At 34.9% G+C, this 24,180-nt stretch overlaps 1 protein-coding gene across 1 annotated transcript; it reads left to right on the forward strand.

The window, feature by feature from the left end:
* The first annotated feature begins 362 nt into the window (after positions 1-362).
* Positions 363-20,295, forward strand: LOC139976501 (uncharacterized). The gene is made up of 11 exons (XM_071985308.1): positions 363-1,155; positions 7,485-7,654; positions 10,591-10,696; positions 11,646-11,746; positions 12,322-12,483; positions 13,189-13,282; positions 13,929-14,449; positions 15,963-16,020; positions 17,792-18,009; positions 18,693-18,904; positions 19,225-20,295. Exons 1-11 carry the CDS (start codon positions 1,038-1,040, stop codon positions 19,424-19,426), a joined length of 1,962 nt encoding a protein of 653 aa, XP_071841409.1. The 5' UTR covers positions 363-1,037; the 3' UTR covers positions 19,427-20,295.
* The last annotated feature ends 3,885 nt before the right edge of the window (positions 20,296-24,180 follow it).

Here is a 24,180-nt window from a genome sequence, read left to right on the forward strand (position 1 = left end):
AAACACAAGTAAACAAGGAGGGTTGCCAACAGATGAAGAATAACAATTCTAGTTCTATACCGGAGATTGTGTTAAAAGAAAGCAAGCCTTTACAAAGATCGAAAGATACCTCTAACTATAACAAAGAAAAGTAAAACAAAAGCGATAATGCATCAATTTTCACAAGTTGTCTTTGCAGGTGCGTGAAGTTACTTTCTGGATTCAATGAGGCATATAACGTTGTCTTCAGTGAGTCAGGTTTGGGATATAGGTGTTATAGGTATATTATATTTACCGTTATAAATCTGAAAAGAAGCACCACGCCAATATCCACATCAAAGATATGACGAACAAGATGGTGTGTCGCTTTCAACGAAGAAAGGGGTCGTTATGACAGAGAGAGAACTATAAAACTTAATCAACCATTTGGGGCTTTTTATTTTGTCATCGAAAAAAAGAAAATCTTTTGTTAATTATAACAATATCTATCGATTGGATAATGGCGATAAGTTTGACCGCGAAAACGTCTTTTATAATTTGATTAATCAAGGCGAATGAGTTCTCGAATACCTCTGTATAGGTGATTTAAGCCCCCTATGGCGGTAAATGTAAAGCAAATAAAAAAGAAAAGTGCATGACAAATTCAAAAGGAAATATGTAGGCCGAAGAACAGCCTTTAAATAACAACCGTGGAAGAAAAGATGGGGCGTTTTGTTTGTTACGAAACCAGCGGGTGAATAAATGTTTGGATTAACTTTTTTTTCAAAGATCTTTATATTTGATTTATGTTTGTTTTTCAAAGTTTTACCCAGGAGATACCAAAGTGACTTCGCAATAATATTTGTTCAACTTTTGTTTGCCAGTTGAAAATTACTTCCTTCACCCGAGACCTTTAATAAGAGGATCCTTCAGTTTCTCAAGAGTTCGGTCTTTTTAGAGTTTCGCTTTCGTAAACAGAGTGGATCTTTTCTATTCTTAATCTGTATGTCAGTAAAAGGAAGAAAAAATATTCATTTTTCGATGACAAATATATGTGTTTTTGAGGAAATATTATTAATATGGGAATGCGATTAGATTTTCATGATGTCAGTGTTCAAATAGAACACAAATGGATTCTTCAGTCAGTAAGTGGTTTCGCGGAACCGGGCAAACTGTTAGCTGTTATGGGACCAAGCGGTAAGTTTTTTCCAAAACCTGTTACACAAATAAAACTGCAATTTACTTAATTAAGACATCCTCATAACATGAACAAAATTTAATCATGCTCTTCTTACATTTTACGATTATTAATTTATTACGATCTATTTTATGTAACGAATAGATAGTTTCGATTCTAGAAAACCTTACACATCATACTAAATGAATCATCTTTATCGCATGCACGCCAAAAACCAAAAAAAAGAAAAGAAGAAAAAGTCAAAATTCTTTTATGAATTTTCTTCCTTCGTTACTTGAAGTAACACCTGAGTGTAGCTTAATATATATATATATATATATATATATCGATTAATCTGTTGAATTTTTGCTACCGAATCCTATATACCAACGATTTACAAATCAAGGAAAGAACTGAATTAATTCTTCAGTTTACGCTTCTGTATGTGTTCCAAGAGAACTAAATAAAAGATTGTATTTTACTTTCACTTAGTGTACAAAGAGATACTTACCAGTACGAGAATGTCCCAAACTTTTCATTAAACATATTTTATCTAAATCCAAATGCAACAACAGAAATACAACACCTAACAATGTGGTTACAGTAATAATTTGGAGTCGTACTTCTTTTGAATTTTACACACTTTGCTTAAAATACGAAAAGTCTAATAGTTTTATTCCTATTGTTTTGTTATGGAATAATTTATTCGTGATTTAGTTCGTCGGTTATGACAAATGGTCTTGCTTAAAATTTAAATAGAATTATAGCAAAATGAATTACTTTGATTTCCACGATAAACTAAATAATAAAATATAAAAACTCTGTATTAAAACATAAATGATTGCATGTACTTCATTTCTTCTTTAGAAGTAAATATTTGTTTGAATAGATTAAGGCAATTATCACCATTCGTTGCAACTTTCTTAATTTCAAAATTCACTTTGTTTGTCCCTGAAATAATCTTTGCAAAGGTATTACTGATACAAGTATTAGTAAACGTGAATTTAATTTATGATAATTAGTTGAACTCATTTCTTGTGTTGTTTCTAGTAAAGAAACTTTGACTACTAAAGAAAATCTTGCCGCCAGAAAGAAATGTATTATGACAGATGTTATTATATAATATAAATCTTAAAGTAGTTTATTAAATCAAACAAATCGAGCTGTACTTTCTCAAATTAAAACTGAAAGTTTTTCTTTTTCATTTATATACTTATTTTTTATATTTTTTATGACAGCTTATTTTTAATCCAATACAAAACGCAAGAATTGAAAACGGAACGTATTGACCTAACTAGCTCAGCCAGTCTATTTGCATAAAAAATAGTAAATAATATTTATTAAGAGTTCTTTTATTCCAGTTGAAATATGAAAGATAAATAAACAGTTATGCCGTATATTTAATCAATGAAATAATTCAAGATGGAATAACCAATTTTCGGTTCAAGAAAACAACTTTACTAGCAGAAACTTCGATGTCAAGTCAAACTAAAACGCTGAAAACGAAATTATGAGACTTTTTTCAAGAATATTTAAAACTGTCAAGATTACGCTATTCGTCTCAACTCCACTAAAAATGAACCTCTTTGTGAAAAAAAAAATACAATTTAAGGAATGCTGTTGACATTCCGCCTTCTAAATTTTTCTTTTTTTAATTGTTTTTTTTTTAAACGTTTTTAACAACTTAGTCAAATCATTTTACAACTTATACCTCTATTATTTTTTTTGTGTTTGTCCAACAAGGACACCTATAGAGTATTACTCGAGAAATAATTGTAATTAGTCAACTTGAGACACCCTTAAGATATATTTGCACCATGTGAATTACAATAAACACTTAATAGTAACTTGATTCGATCCTTAAGAGTTCGTCGCCGAGATAATTTCTTATATTGGTATAGTCAAGTGTTAAAAGCAACTTGAAAACTTTGAAAAACAAATCAACTTTTTATTCTTCAGTAGACTTTATTTTAGATATTTGAGTTACGTATATTATGTTACTTATATAACACAATAAAGAAAAAAAAACATCTTTGAATCTTTATATACTAGTGTTAATCACGTGTAAAAAGCGAACTGTATATATAAAAAGGAAACTTTTTATTCCATATTTGACTTTATAAGACAATGACCAACCAACAAAAGGTAATGATCTACATTTTTAGAGTTTTAGCACTATTAACAGTCGCATTTAACTGCAAAATTTATGAAACTCTTAGCGTTTAGATGGCAACGAAGGACACCTTTACGGAATCCACCATAATTTATTCAAATTAGATTGTAATTGATGTAAGCGAGATATTCATCAAAATTTGTGATCACATGAATGGTATAACTATCGCAAGTATAGGCGATACTTTGTTACCACATGAACGGTATTACTATCGCCGTTGTCTAAATATTTTGGACGGCCAGACATTTTTGACATCGATAACATGCGACAGCAATTACGAAGTTTTCAATAGGTTTATATGATTGATCATTGTTTAAAATAATAATTTGAATGTCAGTAGCTTTTTTAAGTTATGTAATAAAGTACATTGCTGTTTTACTTCTGCATCGAACGTGAAGCACATTTACTCAACACTTAAACATTACACACAAAAAAAAAACCTAATTAACGGAATACCGAGTTGAGTTTGTTACACTGCTTTATAAGTAAGTTTGCCTGACGTTTCTATCCTAGCATGATCTTCTTCAAAGGCTAAAAGCCTTTTAGACTTTGAAGAAGATCCTGCTATAGGATCGAAACGTCAGGCCAACTTACTTTTACACATTCTCTTACACAGGCTCTCTAGTGGATAAGCAGTTTGCTAACAGTTTTATTTATTTATACTGATTTATATAGTTGGTTTAGTATAAGCAAATTCTAAAAGGAACTAGTCTGTAAAAATGTTACTACGAATATATAAAATGTATGAGACTATATATACATACATTTCAAATAATTGATAGTGCAAATTATAAAACAAATTATTGTTTAACTTTAACGAATGTGGTACGCCAGCTACTGTACTATAACAGTGTAACTCTTGTGTGTTCAAATGTTTCGGAAGGTAACGTTTAAAACTGAGAATGTTGTAACCCCAAAATCATTTCTTTTAATAATACAATAATGTGTTGAAAAGTAAAATAAACATCATATTTTCTCTCTTGTTTATTATTCCTACAAGTTTGTTCGTGAACGAATTATAATTCTAAAAAATCATTCAAAGGCAAAACGTAAATTAATGAGAATGAACTATTTAACGTCAAAACTATAAGCGTTAAGGCAGATTAGCTTAAAACATAGTAACAATTGCGGTCAAATGAATCTCTATATTTCGGATGTTTTGGAATCATATATTGAAATACGGACCTCAGTCCTTCGTTAACAATTACCGTAACGTATTTCTTGAAAGAAACATACTAACTTTTGCTGCTGCAACTTTTCCAATTTTTCTAATAAGCAAACGAAATATGAGCAGTACATGTTTAATAAGAAACATGGTGATTAATAAAGTAGTGGAATGTATCTCCACAGCAGTTTGTTCAACATTTATGATAGAAAAGTGAGTCTTAAGATTGCCTTTGCCAAGAAAATACGGTTGTGATTTTCGTTGTTTACCTCAAAATTTTAGCACTAGCGGGGAATATTTCAAGAGAAAATTTATTTTAGTTGAGTTTAGTAGACAAAAAGGGATCAAGAGGGACACTCAAGTCCCATCAAGGACCCTATGGTAGAGGGGGGGGGGGACCGAAGAATCTTACCCGATTACAATGCTTAAAGTGCTTGTCCAAAGCATTCTTAAACCCATTCACATTACTTGCAAGTACAACTTTCTCAGGCAAACCGGTCCATTCATCCATAACCCTATTAGAAGAAAAAAGTTATGCCGAATATTAATCCTACTTTGTAACTTCTGGAGTTTTAGACAATGACCTCTGGTACAACTACTGTTAGCAAACATGGAAATTTCAGTGAAAGATAAATTGTCAAAACCATACACAATCTTGAAAACCTGAATCAAGTCACCACGTCACCTCCTAAGTTCCAGTGTGTTGAGATTCAACAGCTGTAACCGCCTTTAATAAGAAACATTCTTTAAGGAACTAATCATTCTAGAAGCCCTTTTCTGGAACTTCTCGAGTACTTCCTTATACCCTTAGCAAAATATCAGTTCCAAGCCTGCACAACATACTCCATATGAGGCCTAACCAACTGCTTGTAAAGCCTAACAACTATGTTCTCTTTCGGTAAACTGAAGTTCCTCTTGATCATATCTAAAACCCTATTACCTCTTTTAGCAGATTCGAATGTTTCGAATGTTTAGAAGGCTGTAGAGATAAGTCAGTCATTGCAATAAAGTAAATCATGATATATGCATGCGCGTAGCGAGGAATTTGCCAAGGGAGGGGCTTAGCCTGTAGGCAAGCTATCTAAGCGTAGCGTCACCATGGGTTCGCCCCCCCCCCCCTTGGCTACGCGCCTGGATATATGTCGATGTTGTATTCTTTCGTATATTCTGAATGTAGTCGTAGTTAGCACAACCTGAGATCAGAGTTTTTTTAGCCAGAATATTAAGTTGTGGTCGTCGTTTTTCGAATGTTCTATCTAATTTGGGTTCATTATGTAGACTCAGTGCCACGTGATACTTACCTTTGCTTTACCAGTGCAGCTTCATCACTGTCTGAGACTGGTCGTTGTTCCAGAAAGGTTCCTATGTTGCTTTGTATTCTTCTCCGTGTTTCTGGAAATGTATATTTACTTGCAAACTCGCACAGTTTTCTGCGTCTTCAATAAGAGGAAAAACAAGAATAAAAAGTCATTGGAATCCACTCATATTTTTACCAAGAAGAAAAATCAGAGTAAAAATTGTTCAATGTTGTTTTTCTTTTGAAACTAATCATATCATAAATAAACTGAAAAATTTAGATAAAGTAGGTAAAAGAAACTGATTTTCCAAAACATTTTCAATTGAAATAAGTCTGTAAAAAAATATATGCAATCAAAAGAGGAAAAGAATTTCTACTAGTTTAATTAATTATTTATTTAAAGTAAATCTTTAAATTAAATGCTATCAACTTTTTTCTTTTAATGAAAAAATAGAAAACGTAAGCTTGTCATCCATAGCATTGAAATTTGATTTTTACCTAGTAAGAATAGATTAGTTATAAATAATTGAGTATATCAATTTCTTCCTTTTATTTCATTTTAAGTAAATGTAAAAGAAAAATACGATAATATCGGCAATTGTTATTTTGTTTTCAGAGAAATAGAAATTTCATTTCAAAACATTTATATTTAATGGTTTGTATTGTCCCTGTAGTATTTGTGAAGCATCATTGCTGTGTTACTGTTTAATGTTACTGTAATACTATGTGAGTATGCGCGTGCTATTTTATTATTACTGAATGCGTTTGACGTATGCTATATAGTGGATACAGTGTTCCCATAGTATGATTACAGTATTACTTTATTGTAATACTGTAGTATATTTGAAGCATCATTGCTGTGTTACTGTTTAATGTTACTGTAATACTATATATGAGTATGCGCGTACTGTTGTACTATTACTGAATGCGTTTGACGTATGCTATATAGGAGATACAGTGTTCCCATACAGGGATTACAGTATTACTTTATTGTAATACTAGTATATTTGAAGCATCATTGCTGTGTTACTGTTTAATGTTACTGTAATACTATATGTGAGTATGCGCGTACTGTTGTACTATTACTTAATGCGTTTGACGTACGCTATATACTGGATATAGTGTTCCTATAGTATGATTACAGTATTACTTTATTGTATTACTGCAGTTATATTATGGTAGTACTGTATTTCTATACTGTTGTATGAGTGTACTACTGTACAATACTGTTACTGTATATGATTGGCGTGTATGAAATTATTGAGTAGTGCTTCTATATCATGATAATAGTCAGACAGTATTACTATGGTATTACTGCAGTAATTATGTAATATTACTGTTCAACTATATTGTTGTATGCATGAGTTGATTGACGTATGTAGCTTGTATGTTAGAGTTATGGAGAGTATGTATATAAATTGAGAAAGTGGCAAAGTAACCCAATTCTCGTTGTGTGTGTGATGCCTATGACATAACATTGTAAACTTCACATTCATCTTAATCTCCAATTTTGTCGATTATTGTTTGGTTTTGTGTATCTATAAATGAAATGTACAATGAACTTGAATGAACTGTTAATGAACTGAAACTGAGTGATTCGTTCACTTGATTCCCTACGTAACGAGTTTGTATTATAGTATTAGGGCCTACATGTTGTGTTATAGTATTATATGTTGTGTAATAGTATTAGCCTATTCTTATTTCTCGTTATAAGGTTCTGGGAAGACAGTATTACTGACGACGCTGGCAGGTCGTCAAAGTTGTCAGGCAGGTACGGTTTTACTCGACGGGAACAGCTTGGACAAGAAACTTCGGCGAAAGATCGGATTCGTACTACAAGATGATGTCTTTCTTCCTAATTTGAGTCTACACGAAACACTGATGGTAAGAAGACATTTTGATTTATAAATATCTTGTCGAGAATGTGTTATACAGCGAGCATGGGTGGGAATATATGGAGTCGGGGGTAAGCGGGGGGGGGGGGGGGGCGGTGATTGAGAATAGAAGTGGACAAGGACAAGGCAAAAAGCTTCGATTTCAATCCTGATATCAATTCTTGTGGAGAATCTATTGTTATTTAATGATGTGTTGTACAAGTTGCGTCGGTCTGATCCAGCTATGCACGTTCTATTCAAACTCATAAATGTCATATTTTATATGCAATCTAACTACGAAGAAATCTGAGTTGGTTTAATTTGGCTCTGAATTGTCCTAGACTTTAGAATTGTCTCGAGGTCGGACTGCTTTGTTCTCCGCGCTTAGATGAAGTCCAGGCGAACACAGTGTGAAGTATAGGATATATTCTATATAGTCCACCTCGCATGTAACCAATTCTTGACTAACATGATAGTCCTTTCTTATGGTTGGTCATATAAGAGTTTGGATACAGACTTGTAATCGAATGCGTACTCGCTGTCGATTTATAGTTCTGTACTCGTAGTCATTAGGTTGTACTCACAATAATTGTACTCGGCACGATGGAAATCATGTACTGGTGGTACTCATTGCTTTGTACTCACCTACTTGGGACCGTGTACCCACAAGTATTTTAGGACGCAAGTGATCAGTTTGGTCGTTCTATTTTCCTTTTTTTTTAAAGCCAGTACGTTTTATATTCAATGTAGATTAACAGAGCGTAGGCCTATTTCTTTTCCCACCCTGTCATCGTGTGACGTCATCCCTTGTCCTCATTACGAAATGACAAGATTATACCATTCTGCCGTATATTCTTATAGTGTTGAGTAACAAGGTTGTAATTAGGTATTTTAGAAACTTCCATTCCTCCCTTTTCCCACTCTTCTTTTCACTCAAAGAGGTAAGAATTGTGTACGATTGACGCCCAAAAGTGAGAAAAGCAACCAGAGAGTTCAATGCCTCGACACCTTACTTGAATGTTAGATACCGCACTGTCGCCGATTTGCCGGTACTTGGGTCTGTTGGTCAAGTTTTCTTTTAAACTAGAATCTCCTAGAATGTCATCGACCCCGTCGTGTTCAACTTTTTTGTTGCTTCTGAGGTTAGGTTTTGTTGTCGGGTTTTATGAAAGGGACATACAGTTGTCATTGAAAACCGTTCTACAGTTATAGTAAAAAGAAAGAAACACTAGGAAAAGGTGCATAGAAAGTAGATAAATAAGAATAAACATCTGAAGTCGCACGAACAAATATAAAGGGAACCTCGAAATGACCTTAAATAGGCATATTTATAACAATAGGAAAGTACACAGTGAGGGTATGGAAGTTTACGATAATAGTGTACAAAGTACACGATGATAATATGGATATTATATTACAATGAAATGAAAGCAAATCATGGTAATATATGTACATGATGATAATGTAAAAGTAGTGATGGTAGTATAAACGTGCATGATGATAGCATAAAAATGCACGGGTTATATGTATTAAAGTGCATGGTGATGATATACGATTACGCAATAATAATGCACAAATATACGAAGATAATGTAAAAATATGCGATGAGAATGTAAAAGTACATGATGATAATATATGTACATGATGATTACATTAAAGTACATGATGATCATATATGTATATGATGATAATGTAAAAGTACATGATGATAATATATTTACATGGTCATTATATAAAAGTACATGATGATAATATATGTACATGATGATTATATAAACGTACATGATGATAATACATGCAAATGATGATTATATAAAAGTACATGATGATAGTAAGAAAGTGCATGATGATACTACAAAAGTACACTATGAAAATATGGAAGAATACGATAATAGATAATAATGTCAAAGACACAAGATGATAATATAAAAGTATCGGATGAAATTATATAACATAACAGAACACAATGATACCACAACAAAAAAACTGCACGATGTTGATACAAAAAGTACGAGAAATTCTCAAATTTTGCTTTACATTGATGCCAGAAGAGAGTTGAAAATTTCGGTCGATAATTTAGCCAACGCAATTGATGTAAGTGCTTACTTCATGATACATGAATTCCTAGATGCACTAAAAATTGCCACACATTATTAAAAGACCATGACAAAGACTTGCGTAAGGAGGTGTGCAATGAATGCAATAATGTTACTTATTAATGCACGTTGTATTCCATTTATAACTGATATGAACATATCAAAAGTTTGCGTGGGTGTCGATCGACAAACGAAAATGTTTGCTATATGACGATAGGATGTGTTGATAAATGTCTGACTCTCAAAATGACTCGAACAAGTATTTTGATCAAAATAAATGTCAAGTTTTTAAAGAAAGAAGTCTTGGTATTTTATCACCTACTATAGTTTGACTTCAATAAAGCTACGATTACAGAATTGGGGTAAAGCAAACAGACACGGAGGTAATACACAACGATGCAGTAACTTGCTCAGCATGTAGCAATGACACAATATGTGTAACACAATATTCCCTCAAAGCTGTTGTAACTTATGAAAATAGCTATTGCAAAGCCGACAAGGCAATATTATACCATTTTAATTTAGCATATAGCTTTCTCATTAAGGCACATCTATACGAATTTTTGGGTCATAAAAGCAGTCCATTGAATCAAATAGATCTAGCCAATTAATTTGCTTACCATTTCAAAATTGGATGATAGTTTCTCAGTTAGTTTTCTATATAAGTTTTTACTATCAAACGATGAGACAATTTGTGGTTGACTATTATACGTTTCGGGCATCAGCACGATTTTACAAATCTAGAGTTATTGGTAGAAGTTAATAAAGTTAGACAAGATGACTTGTTGAAATCCTTTTTCTACCCTAAAATGTCCATGCCATTCTTTTGCTTTCTGTCTGTTTTAAACAGTATACTGCCAGATTACGACTACCTTCGAATAGAAAGAGCGACGAAGTAGCGACCAGGGTAAGATGGGTGGAGACCAAACTGGATCTGATCAAGTGCAAGAACACCCGTAAGACTCCTTCAACACTTTCTTCTATATTTTGTCACACTATTCAACTGTTAAAGAAAACAGAAAAATTGGAAATTGCGACGGGGGAAATTATGTGCAGAATGCTATGCAACTGTGAGTTTAATACAAGAATGAAGAAATCGGTTAAAATCGCTTTACAATTGTGCGGTATATACTTAGGAGCGTATATAGCAGGATTGGTCACGAAATTACTATTGGGTAGTATAATGAAAATTGTTATCCATCCGCGGGTGTCATCACTGAAGGATGTTCTAGGTACCCCCTTGACAAAAATGGAAAATGGGATATATTACATTATTTGAGAAATAAAAGTTCTAAATGCGTATTGTCCTTGCAATCTGTTATGTTAAGGAATGCCCAATGACCTAATTATTATCATCCACTATTATCATTATCCATTTTCTTTATTCAATTGGATATAAGTTGCTCATTATAAACAACTCCAGAAAGCTAAATAGAAGAAATATACCTCTCGAGTTTCGCATAAAACATGAGTGATTTCGTTACTAAATATAGGCTAAAAAACACACCCAAGCAGTGGTTTCGAAAGGCATGTTTGGCCCTTTCGTTATCTCGTCCTGAAGTATATCATGAAAAATGAGAATAAACGGTTATTTATCCCATATTTCCCCCTCCGCCCCTCTAATTGACACCCGGGACCGGAGCTTTTAACCATCCCTCTGTCCATGTAGCCCTTATACTTAGTCTTGAGAACACAGATCCACACAGATGTGCTTGCATTTTGAATAAAACAAATTCCTTCCATGTAAGCTCTTTAAGGGAGAAAACCATCATAAGCATTTATATTTAAACTGCCAACCATGATAACTGGGTTTAATTCTCCTATCCTCAATATGACGTCATACTTTGCGATAATCTATCCGCTTATGTAAATCAGCCTTTTCACTATTCATCTTATATATTCCAGGTATTGGAAATATCTCCAACCGGGGTTTATCCGGCGGTGAAAAGAAACGCGCTAGCATTGCCTGTGAATTGCTGCATCAACCTGCCGTTCTGATTCTGGATGTAAGCTCACTTTCTCAGTTGTCCTATTCTGTAAAATATGTCAAAGATCTTGTAAAATAACGTTCTTTCCATACGTCACGACTCTTACTCTATATGTCATGGCATCAGGGGGGGGGGGGGTGGGGGGTTTAAAGAGCCAACGGTGTGGCCATGGGCTCATTGAATCCGACTCCAATATATGGTTAATTCTGAGATATTTTGTAGGCTATATAAGACGTATAACCCCACACCTACACATGGATTCGCGCCTAGATATGCACTCGCAAAGCCAGGTTCGATTCATAAGATAATTCATACACATATGTACACGACAGTTTATGAAGTTCTTGCGTAAGGAGAAGGGTGGGGGGGGGGGCAGGTGGGCAGGGAGGGGATAACAAGGAAGGCGAAAAGTGACAATATCCTATTGCTATAAATACTCACAATGTCGTCACAACCGGCACACATGTATAGACACGTCGGATCTTTTCTTCTTGTTTAATTTTCAACAAATTTGGGTTGGATGTATAAGACTTGCTTAAGTCGTTTTAATTAATTTGAATTTCACTTTTTTTTCAATCTATTCCTTCCTTCAGGAACCGACTTCCGGTCTTGACTCGGATTCTGCGTACAAATTGATTAAACTTCTTAAAAAGATAGCGATATCATCCCAAACAGCGATCGTGCTTTCTATCCACCAACCATCTAGTTCTGTCTTTCAACTATTTGACCGTGTCGTTCTTGTTCTCAATGGCGAGGTAAGTACCGGGGTAAACCGTCAAATGCAACTGGATTGGATGTAGTCTGTACATATGTATATATATATATACATTAGAAAGCTAATCATGATGAACTAGTTATAAGCTACTGTTTTAAAACGACATTAAACCAATTGCAATAAAAATGCCTTTAAAATATTGAATAATTTCTAAGCTTTATCCAGATATTTCATATTAATCTCATATTAATTCTTGATACTTATTTATATGCCAAAGCGTAGCAAACAGCTACACTGGCAAGTTTGCAGCAAAATTGTAAAATTGCAACCCAAGTAAAAGAAAAATGCCTAGTACTTTATATACGCAGAAACCTAAGTGTTCTCACTACGTTTTGATAAACTAAAATTCAAAACTTCTTACCACCTCGATACAAAATGTAACAAATGATCTTCAACGGGTGTATGCAATTATTTAATTAATTATTAATAATTGTTCTTAGTAATGAATCTGTACCAATTTTAACGAAATAGCCAACGAAGTTAGTTTTATGCAGTGTCCCTATGTAACATTATATTTCAAACAGTTCCTTACTCCCTCCGACTTCTAACACCTTTTATTTTTTCTATCAATCTTGTATAATTAAATCCCTTATATTATAATACCTGTTAACATTTTACTGATGTTTATTGGTCCTCCATGACACATTTCAAAGACAACATTCTCGTTTCTGTTATATTCTCTCAGACGGTCTTCTTCGGCAAAGCTAAATCGGTCGTATCTTATTTTGGTAGCCTTGGTTTACATTGCCCGCCATCTTACAATCCGGCAGACTTTATCAGTAAGTAGTACAAACATCAAGCAATGTTCTTATCCACCATGAATGCATGCAGTCATGCGCAGAGAAGGGGCTGTGGTGATTGGTCGATTCATTGGTCTGAACTGAAAATATCTTCCATTCTTTTGTATTGCAATGTTTGACACTTTTGGACAAGATACTTGTGATACATAACTGGTGGTCCAGTCGTTGACGCTGTGCTCTATATTGCATTCATGTGTACATTTCAAGGCCAAAGTTATGTCGCGGTGTTTACTTCTAAAAATGTGTTAGACGGGAGGGTATAGTTCATGGAATGTCTTGTCGAATTCATCCCTTTAATAAGTGAATACTAATATAGGGATGGTAAGCCATGTGGTCTTTGCGGTACCCCCCCACCCCCACCATAACCCACTTCTTACAGTTGCAACAATACGTCATCGACATATTTGAAACACATGTCGTCATTTCTGATGTCAAGTCACACTATACAGTGTCCGATATTCGAAAAGAGAATACCGTCCTCCAAATACCGCCCCATTTCAAGAAGTTATGCACGTGCAGCATCGTGTAAAAGTCTCCCTGGCATTGGAATTCAACATAATGATAATGAAAATATGGTATCACTTTCGTAGCCGCATTCAATGGAAGACATTTATTTCATTTTCAGTGGAAAAGTTGAAGGGAACATCGGAAGAGGTTAAACGGCTGCAGAATGGACCTCACCGAAGAAAAGAAAATGCTATAAATACTACGACAACAAGCATTAATCCATCCTTATTTGTGGTTATGGATGGCAGGAACCTGAGATTGCAGAGCAGAAGAGAGTCAGTAATGAGCGTAGATATCCTCAGGTATTTTAATGAGGATTATAGAAGTACCCCCTCAGTTGGTGATAGCTCAGAGTCTGCTATTTTCAGGTGTACGAAAATCCGCCGTTTATTTAGAAGACTTTGCCGAAAAAGAAGTGACGGATGGGGTGTTCCAACTGCTCAACCGTACGACGAAAGTTACCCAACTTCATTCTTGGAACAATACTTTCTATTAACTCGCAGAAGCTTTCGACATTCGTCGAAAGCGGTCTTGTCAACCTTGGAAATCATTCGACATATTTGCCAAGCGGTTATTGTCGGCCTTCTTTGGTTTCAAGTCGAATTGAGCGAAGATAGGATTGGTGACATACAAGCTGTGGTGAGTAACGTCTTGTTTCGGCTTCCGTATATATATATATATATATATATATACGGACACAAATATATATATATACGGGCACAAAATTAACTGCCTATCCAAAAATGTTATTTACCTCATTTACTGCAATATTTGTAACTTACAATACATTGGAGAGTCAAAAAACACTCTTAGAATGAGAATGACACAACATAGATCGGCGATCAAAACAAAAAAGATCTACCAACCTGTTGCAAATCACTTCAATCTCCAAAATCATTCAATTGAGAATTTGCGTGTTATTGCCATTGACCAGAACGATTCTTGGACAGATAAATCTAGGAAAGCGAAAGAAAATTTTTGGGAACTAAACCTAAAGACCACGGCACCATTCGGTTTAAACATCAGAAACGATTTGCCGTCCCAGATAAACCAAAACAATTCCTTTACAATTACGACGGAATCGGATTAAAATAATCCGACTCGGATTAAAATAATCCGACTCGGATTAAAATAATCCGAATTTCTAAAACTTCCGCTCAATTCAGCAGAAATCAGTAAGTCGTTTTGCCTTTACAACCATGCCGACATCTTCTCTATAAAATAGTTTCAATTCCTGCTACTCCTTGTCACTTTCGGTGATCATGCACTGAAGAAGAGCTAGTTTTGCTCGAAAGCTCTGCAAAAACCAAACATTGGCTGTGTTACTTCCAATCACTTACCTAATTCAATTATTGTATCTCACTCGAGATCCAGCCTTTCTCTAAATGCAGCATAGTTGTTTAACAGTTTTTCCGTTATTCCTATATATATACATATATATATATACATATATATATATATATATATATATATATATATATATATATATATATATATCAAATCACTTTTGGCTTTATATCATTATCATTTTTGACATAACGCATTACTTGACATGGCATACATTGGACGAATTACTGATAAATTCAAACTATGTTTAAACCAGTTCAAAGCCAACAACATCTGGAGCCCTAAAGTATCATATGCTTGCCACTCCCTCCTTTTTTCAATTTTGTTGGCACAACCCGAAAAATAAAGTTGGTATGTCTTGCCTGCAAGTAGCTGTCATGGAGGCACTCAGACATAAGATGCTCTATTTTATTGTTTGTTGCCTCTGCTACGCACAGTTTTGAATTAGTGTTGAATTTTCAACTGTTAATGTTAAGCTTAACATACGTGTTATATATTTAGGTACCATACACTGGATATTTATTTTGTCTGTTAGTGGGGGATTGATTCCCCTGTAAAACTTCATAATTGGAAGAATAATCCTGATTGTCTTTACGTCTGTCTGTTTGAGTCGGTGTGGGTGGGTGGGTATGTGGAGTTAAAGGAGGGGGGGGGGGGGAGGAGGTTGGAAACCAAACGGTTCATTGCGAAGGCGACTATGTTCTTTCAGTTTTCTTGATTAAAACGTAACTTATTGCTGACAAATATATTTAATTTAAATAAGGAACGTTATTAAAAGAGATTTATTTTTTGTTGTCTTTTCTAGATGTTTTTCTGCGTCATCTACTGGGGATTTGAATCGATTTATCAAGCAATATCCACATGTAAGTCCTATACACAAACTATATAGTCAGTGGCGCAACCTGGGAGGGTGATGGAGATGTGGTGGGGGGGGGGGGTGAGGTAGTGAGAGGGAACGAGCGGAGGTGGACAGTAGCTTTATTTGTATCATGACAACTTCTTGTTCATATGTTTGTTAATCATTTTTGTGCGTAAGGGGGCATTCTTTTGATCACACCATTATTGTATATGTCTATATTAGCACGCATACCATATTATGTCATGAGATATACTGTAGTGTCGTTGTTCGATATTGTGACATATATGTGATCAGGGCGTACAGTCAAAGCTAGAAACCTTTCTGAGAACACCAGTCCAATGGTGAAAGCTTTATCCCCACGGTTACCGTATAGTGGCGAATCCACAGAGGGATCACTGGGGACCGTACCCCTCCCCCCTTTAAAAATTGGTTGGCACTAAAAGATACCAAGAAATAAGGTACAGAAGGAATCAATTTTACCAAGCATCGTACGCGTGTATTCCTTACATTTTATTGATACTTCCTTATCTACCGCCCTCATTTTCTCCCGTCTTTGGACAAATGCTGGACCCGCCATTGACCCCTCGTTGTCCGATACACGGTAACAGTAAATACAAACATGCATACAGAATGTAACGCCGATAAACCATGAAAATAATATTTGTTTCACTGACTGGGTTAGTTACAATTGATTTACAATCCCTTACATTAAAGCAATGATAGCGAAGTTTAGAAAAAATCATTGAACTATTCTCAACTCTTTTCATTTTTTGCCGTATACAAAAGATATTTGGGTACTTTTTTCTTATCATTCCTTTTGTTATCTCTCTTTACCCTACTTTTAATCTAGTCAAACAGATGAACAAATATATATATATAAGAAAATAAATAAAAACTGAAATACTGCCGACGTAGTGGCGTATCGTCCCACCCCTTCTTATTCTTACATAGTATCTACATCAAAAGCGTGTCACAAAATCAAATCGCTGGGTGTGAAATTGGAAAACATCAAACATTAGTGTGATCCACCATGATAACACTGTTGATCTGTGTGGAAGCCAATGTTGTACTTTGTACATTCACTTTCAAGTTTGTACGGAAGCGGTAGTCTTAAAAAATAAAATAATGTATAATACCGTCATTATGACACGAAGCAAACAGTAGTACCACGTGAGATGATTAAGTTCATAACAATACAGTTGAAAGTAGTCTCATAACAAGAATCAATAAATTAAACAACGTCAGTTCGGCTCGCTTTGATGTACATTTGCCATACGGCGGTAACTCAAATAAATCATGTTTTATAAAAGTACATGCGATGTGTCATACAATAGCCAACCTTTTGTCTTGAAAATCAACGAAAATGATATATTTTTATTTACAGTCGCAAACATCATTTCAAAAACAATCTTCGGTTAGCCTATTTTAAACGCGACACCGACATTTATTATTTTGGGCCTATATGTGAATTACAACGTACGGCCGTTATTTGTGATAAGTCCTAACTATATTTACAACTGATATCAAGATATGATGATTTATAGAGGCAAGGATGGTCGTAGCATGGGGTAGGGTTTGGGCTCGATTGGGGGTGTAAGTGGATTTTAATGACTTCGCATATCTGATAACGTACAATACATGACTACTTCTTTTATGAGGAAGTGCGGTTGGACACTAGGAAATTATCCCCCTCCCACCACCCTTCTCCCTCCATTTAATCGTTCCTATATATAGCCTAACCAAGAATTACTCGTCACTTTGTATTATTCTAACAGTTCCATCAGAGCATGACGTCATCGACAAGGAACGCGCCTCGGGGTCATACAGATTGTCCTCCTATTATCTTGCTAAGATGACCAGCGAGTTACCATTGGTCATCGTTATGCCCACCATCTTCTTTGCAATTGTTTATTGGTTGAGTCTCTGGAACAGTAATCTTTTGGGATTCTTCCTCTCCTGGGGATTTATCGTTCTAGATGCATTGGTTGCGCAAGTGAGTACAGTTTATATATAGAGATTTATATATATATCTGTTCTAGATTTTCCTTCTCATAACGTTTTCAATTATATATATTCATTTGCATTTGTCGTTTACCTCCATTTCATTAACAAAAGTCTGTTCAAAGTATCTCTTTCGAGATCCGGCTGTAGGAATCACAAATGACTTCGAGTTGGTTAGAATCATGTTCGATCTCTATAGAGAAAGGCAAATATGTCACCAAAACAGAATTAGTATTGTTCAGGAGACAAACGCCTACAGTGGACTTACGACCTTCCTTACCGGTTTCGAACCTCTGGACAAACAATCAGTGTCCATAGCCTAGTGGGTAAGGTCTCCCCATATAAAGCGGGGGGCCCGGGTTCGAATCCCGGTGGAGGATGGAAGTTTTTTCACTGTTCTGGATTTTCCTTCTCATTACGTTTTCAATTATATATATATATATATATATATATATATATATATATATATATATATATATATATATATATACCACATATGCTATCTTCCGTGTGTATTAATACATGAGCATATATATGCAATATTTCTGTTCACACATATATGAGATATGTGCGTATACACATAAATGAAATATGTAAACATTTGTGTAAATATGTAACCTCTTACTGTTCACAATAATTAGCCTTTACCTTCTTTGTCACTGCTCGAACCAACAGTCCGTAGGTCTGGCTATAAGTGCGTTGACCTCGAGCATCGATCAAGGCATTGCCATTGGAGGAATGTATATGCTGACGTCATTGCTCATATCTGGATTCTACATGCAAATTTTACCGCCATGGTTGAGTTGGTCCCGGTATTTCGCCTTCTCGTACTACTCCTTCAACGCATTTTTAACCCTAGCCTTTGACTACAATGACGAGGAATTCAGGTATTATACTAGCGACGTAGACTGCATTAAAGTTGGAGGGGTGGGTAAGGGGGGGGGGGGTGGAGTAGCATTGTTAACAAAGGTTATCATGTCTCCTTCTCCATATAATTGACTTCACCACTACATCTCCACACGGACGATGTATCAAAGGCAAACGGGTTTTACCTAAGCAAGAATGCAAAAAAAAAAAAAAAAATGAAATGCATGAATGGTTTGAAAGAGTTACATGATGTATTTAAATCCTCTTGTATAATATGAACTGCTAACACCGACACAGAATGTGAAGTCAGACTGATTCTTTATTTAAATCTTGTCTTCAGATGTGCAGATCCTGATGTGGCATCAATCCCAGAATGCAAATTGGGCAACGTAACGTTTATCACTGGCGACAAGATATCGAGACAGTTCGAACCATTGCTGTTACCTCTTTGGCTGAATGGAATAGCTCTGGTTGGCCTATTTGTTATCATACGCGTGTTAGGCTACTTAGCACTCAGATATATCAACAGACCGAGTCGCTAACAGGAAGTGACGTAAAGGACTCAACCTTTACTGACACCATTACGTCAGACGAATTCCGATCATGATTGGCCTGACCCCAACACATGATTTATAATCAAGTAAACAACGGTGACGTTGATCTCACAGCTGATGAGAGCTTTAAGGTTCTATACTAAGATCTTTGAAGATACTGGATTTAAGTTTTATTGTCGAGCTTGATGTATTTGCACATTCAGTCCGTTGTATGCAAGATAATTTATACAAATTACTAAATACTATAAAACTTCAACTCATCATTTTCGAAAGCGCAATAATTCTATCAATATGACCAGTCAAAGTGCACAACGGAAGTGACGTATAATTATGGGGAAATCAGCAATCCTGCCCGAATCAAGCAGTGGCCGTCATATTTTATCAGATATTACCGTACTGTGGATGGGACTTCACGTGTTTGTTAGGTCTGTAAAGAACATATACTTGATTCAAGCAACTGGTTATATTAACAGCTTGTTACTCCTCTCGCCAACAAACATGTGTTTAAGTTTTAGTGGCATAGATATCATGATCACACAAAAAAGTTTTGTTTAGCTTTCCGAAAGAAAATCTTGAAAAGTAATCTTACCACCTCACCTCATCTTTAGAGTAGATGTATTTATAATAAAAAGAAGAGTCGCTTTGAAGTTGATAATTCTTGTATAGCTTTATAGTTAGAATGAAAGATATTGAAATGTTTTTGAAAGATAAAATGAAAATATCACCTTTCAGAAAATTGCTATAATAACCCGGACCAAAGTCCAAATGTTGGGGGTAAGGGTTGGGTATGGAGAAGAGGGGTACGAGTAGGTGCAGGATAAGTGGGGTGTGGGTAGGGGTTGCGAGGGGGAGCGGGTATGGTTTTAGGGGATAGTGTGTAGGCCGCAAGGGAGGAGGTAGAAGTAGGACATAGTAAAGGCTTAGCAAGTAGTGCATGGGGAAGGACATGGCGGGTTTAGAGACGAAAGGGGGGGGGGGGGAGGGATGGGTATATGGGGTAGGTAACACAGATAAATTAGTATACGTATGTATCAATCTGTTGTGTAATTTTAATACCGTGGTCTCTCTTATGTTTTTTTCTATACATCAGTGTAGTTTGCTATCGAGTTATATGGGCCTACGAACTGCATTTACTTCAATCATGACAATACCGTCACCACCGCATAAGTCGCTATGAAACTTTCATCGCCCAAACCTATGTGGAACTTATTTTCCGGGATCCCTGTTAATCCCTACCTGAGGATTCATCTGCCCTGCATATTGAGACCATATGATAAATGAATGCCCTTGTAGCTATGCGGTCATTATTGTATTTTATATTATTACAATGCTTAATATATATTATAATTTTGTGTATTCTTTTCCTGATGTTTCTTAAAATCACCATCCACTTGATAATGTTTATTATTTATTTTTTTCATTTTTTTCTAATAAATGGATTTTTAGAAAACCATTCCCAAACCTCAAGAGTAAAAAAAAATGAGGAAAAATAAGAGTTAAATAATGGAATATAAACTGTAATGAAAAAATAATGAAAATTTGGGATAATATTTGAATTTTTTTTTCATATATGTATTCAACGTATACAAATATAACATGGTGAAGACATTTATACAAATTGAATTGACAAGTACGATTCTTATCATTTCTCTACAAGACTAAGTGTGAAGCAAAATATTAGCTATGTACAAGGCCCTTCATTGTGGTATTATGTTTCAAAAAAATGCCACAACGAAATATTTTAAAAAGTACCATTTAACCTTGCAAGAGGAACAGATGTATATATATAACCACTTGCAAACACTATCATAATAAACAATGTAAGAATGAAAAAAAAAAACACGGAAAAAACGGGGGGAAAAATAAACGAAAAATAAAGGAAGAGAAAAGCTTGAGAGCCTTTTTGTACAAAGCAAATAAATAAAACCATTTTTTAATGTGTGTTGTTTACATGTATCTTAAAATGTTTTGCCACCAAACAAAGATGATATGATTCTAAAGTAAGAATTATTTTGCGCACAAGATGAGTAGCCTGTTACACTAATTATTAATAACCAATACCACTCACAAAAATATGACCTACCACAAGTAGGATGGGACTTTTTTTTTTTAAAGTTAGCTGAGAAACTTTCACACAGTTTTCTTTTTAGCGAGCTTGGAGAATATTATTCACATGATATACAAAATACTGATCGTGTCACTCCATTCTCTTTTAGCTTGAAAAAGAAAAAACAAACAGACAAAACACAAAAAATGGGTTGAAAAAGCTGAATTTCTCTGCAAAATATTCCTTTCCCTTCAGCTTTCATTCAATGGCTTACTGACTGGTATCTCCACACATCATTTTTTTGCAAAGAAGTCGTCATAAACTTAGGACTCAGTGGCTCAGTTTTTACAGAACACAGAACTTGTATTCTCAGGGTCAACGGTATAAATCCTATTCTACAGAAACAATTTCCTTCGCTCTTTCGAACCTTGAAAGTTCTACTTTCAATTTTTTGTGTTCATGATTTGCTTAAAACAATAGACCTTTATTTTATACTCCTATTGTTGTTGTTCACAAAGTTTGGCTACAATCAGCTCAATACTCGATTTTGACAAAGCATCTCAAAATTGGAGGAAAATATTGATTTCTTTTACTTTTGTTAATTTTTTTTGTGGCTTTTGTTGAGGGTGAGGGACTTTATTTAAAAAAAAAAACCCTATCATATATATTAATATAAACAAACTTGGAAATTACTACTCAAATTTATACCAGTAAAATGATTGCCACCATATAACATTAGAAATTCCACACAGATGTCTAATTAAACTGTTTACCTTTCATCAGAATATCAACAAGTGAAGGTGCGATGTGTCTTCCCCCTCCCCACCCCCTTTCCCGGCAGTGTTTAGCCCTTTCCCCCCAAAGACAACATACAGCTAAAACATTAAAGGATCAATTTTCACCAATGGCAAACTCTTACCCCCTTAAAGCAACCCTCTCAACTGCCTACAAATATCCATTGAGAAGTACACGTCTAACGAGCTAAAACAAATTTACAATGGTTGTTGCTACCAACTGTGGACAAACACGGCGACATGTTTACTTAGTTTTGGTATTGGCCTGATATTTAACTTTTAGTAGCAAAAACCGACTAACGACCACGACAGTCAAGAAATTGAAGAAAATATAAGAAAGAAAAAGAAAATGAAAAAAAAAATATTCTCCAGTTTAACAATTAAGGACATCAACATGATAACTTGTTATGACAAAGTAATAAAATTATTAATATAAAATCAGAAGAGAAAAAAAAACCAAATAAACATATTTGACAAAAAGTGGCAAAATGGATGTTTTTAGACTTGGGCAGGAAATCTGAAGAAGAGTCATTTTACTACACATGTTCTTACTTAAAATAATCAAGAATGAACAAATTACAGAGGCCAAAAAAAAACTGACTTAAATTTGGTAGGACCATCTGAAGTAGACTCTTATTATGAGAGTCATTTGAAATATTGTATAAATAACACTGTTCAATACACTGAAGCAATAAAATGTCAGAAATTATTGCGCAAAAGCACTTCCCAGGTTAAAATAAAATGTTTTTCCTTCAAATTTCAGTATAAAAAAAAGAGTTAATAATTCAGGGAACAGGAAATTCCACACTGTACTACAATATTTTTTTTTTAACACGAGACTTCTTAAAACAGTTGGTTGCTTTTGATCACTACGATATTTCAACTCTAGCGCACACATGTTAACTCTTCCATTCCCTTACACACCAACGCATATTTGCAACGTTCCAAATCAATGCTACGATGCACTTCATCAGAAGATCAACAGATGTTCATAGTTGGGCCTATTCCTCCTCTTGGAAGGTCGTCAGTAGTGGCTCCTTAAAATTCTAACATGCTTCCTATCCCCCCTCACCCAATCCCACTCAACCCCACCCACCAAACATGGCAGAGACTTAAATTTAGCCAGTGGCAAGACCCAATGAGAGAAAATGGTTTGAAGGGTGGCTGTTAAGTACTTGATGGAATTGGGAACATGAGTGAACATTTCCTTTATCTTTCTATAGTATAATTAGGATTGTACCGACGACAACTTTAATTATCATATATTCAAATTAGGTTAGATCTGAGTACATGTGTTGTTGAATGTGCTACTGTATGTATCATGTTAGGCCATCATATTTCAACATTAATAAATGCATACTGACTTTTCTCAAGATTTATCAACAACAAAAAAGTCCCATGCAAACACTATTAATGTAAACATGTAAACAGGAGGGTCTGCAAACTTAAAGGACCATAAACCACAAGGTTTCCACAAAATTTAAAACAAAATACAAAAAAAAACAAGAAAAACACCCCCAAAAAAATTGCCCTTTGTGTGACCTTTCAAAGCAATACCTGTTATTTTACCAAAAAATACCCCCCCAAAATATTACAAAACATGTAACATGATATGAATCTGAAATTTTGATATTTGAAGATACCCTTTCTTGACATTTTACTTTGCACTCAACTCAATCCACGGTACGGATTTTTCACGGCTCTATGAAGACCGTCCACAGAGACTGGGAAAGTGCCTGGGACTTTTGGGCGACCTGCTGGAGCAGAAGGATCCTGGGTAATGGGATGCAGGTACTTGCAGGTTTAACATCCGGATATTTGGTGCACTTTTTTAAAAGGATATGAACTACAGACTTTTAAGGGCGAACGGATACAGAATGGGAGACAGGTCACTAGTAAAT

Source organism: Apostichopus japonicus, chromosome 11 (genome assembly GCF_037975245.1).
Source record: "Apostichopus japonicus isolate 1M-3 chromosome 11, ASM3797524v1, whole genome shotgun sequence".
Classification (NCBI taxonomy): domain Eukaryota; kingdom Metazoa; phylum Echinodermata; class Holothuroidea; order Aspidochirotida; family Stichopodidae; genus Apostichopus; species Apostichopus japonicus.

Excerpts from the sequence above, each read along its gene's own strand:
- LOC139976501 (XM_071985308.1), top strand. The coding sequence starts at position 1,038 with ATGGGAATGCGATTAGATTTTCATGATGTCAGTGTTCAAATAGAACAC. Across the intron at positions 12,484-13,188 it reads TTCTTGTTCTCAATGGCGAG|ACGGTCTTCTTCGGCAAAGC; the intron begins GTAAGTACCGGG and ends ATATTCTCTCAG. Across the intron at positions 13,283-13,928 it reads CAATCCGGCAGACTTTATCA|TGGAAAAGTTGAAGGGAACA; the intron begins GTAAGTAGTACA and ends TTTCATTTTCAG.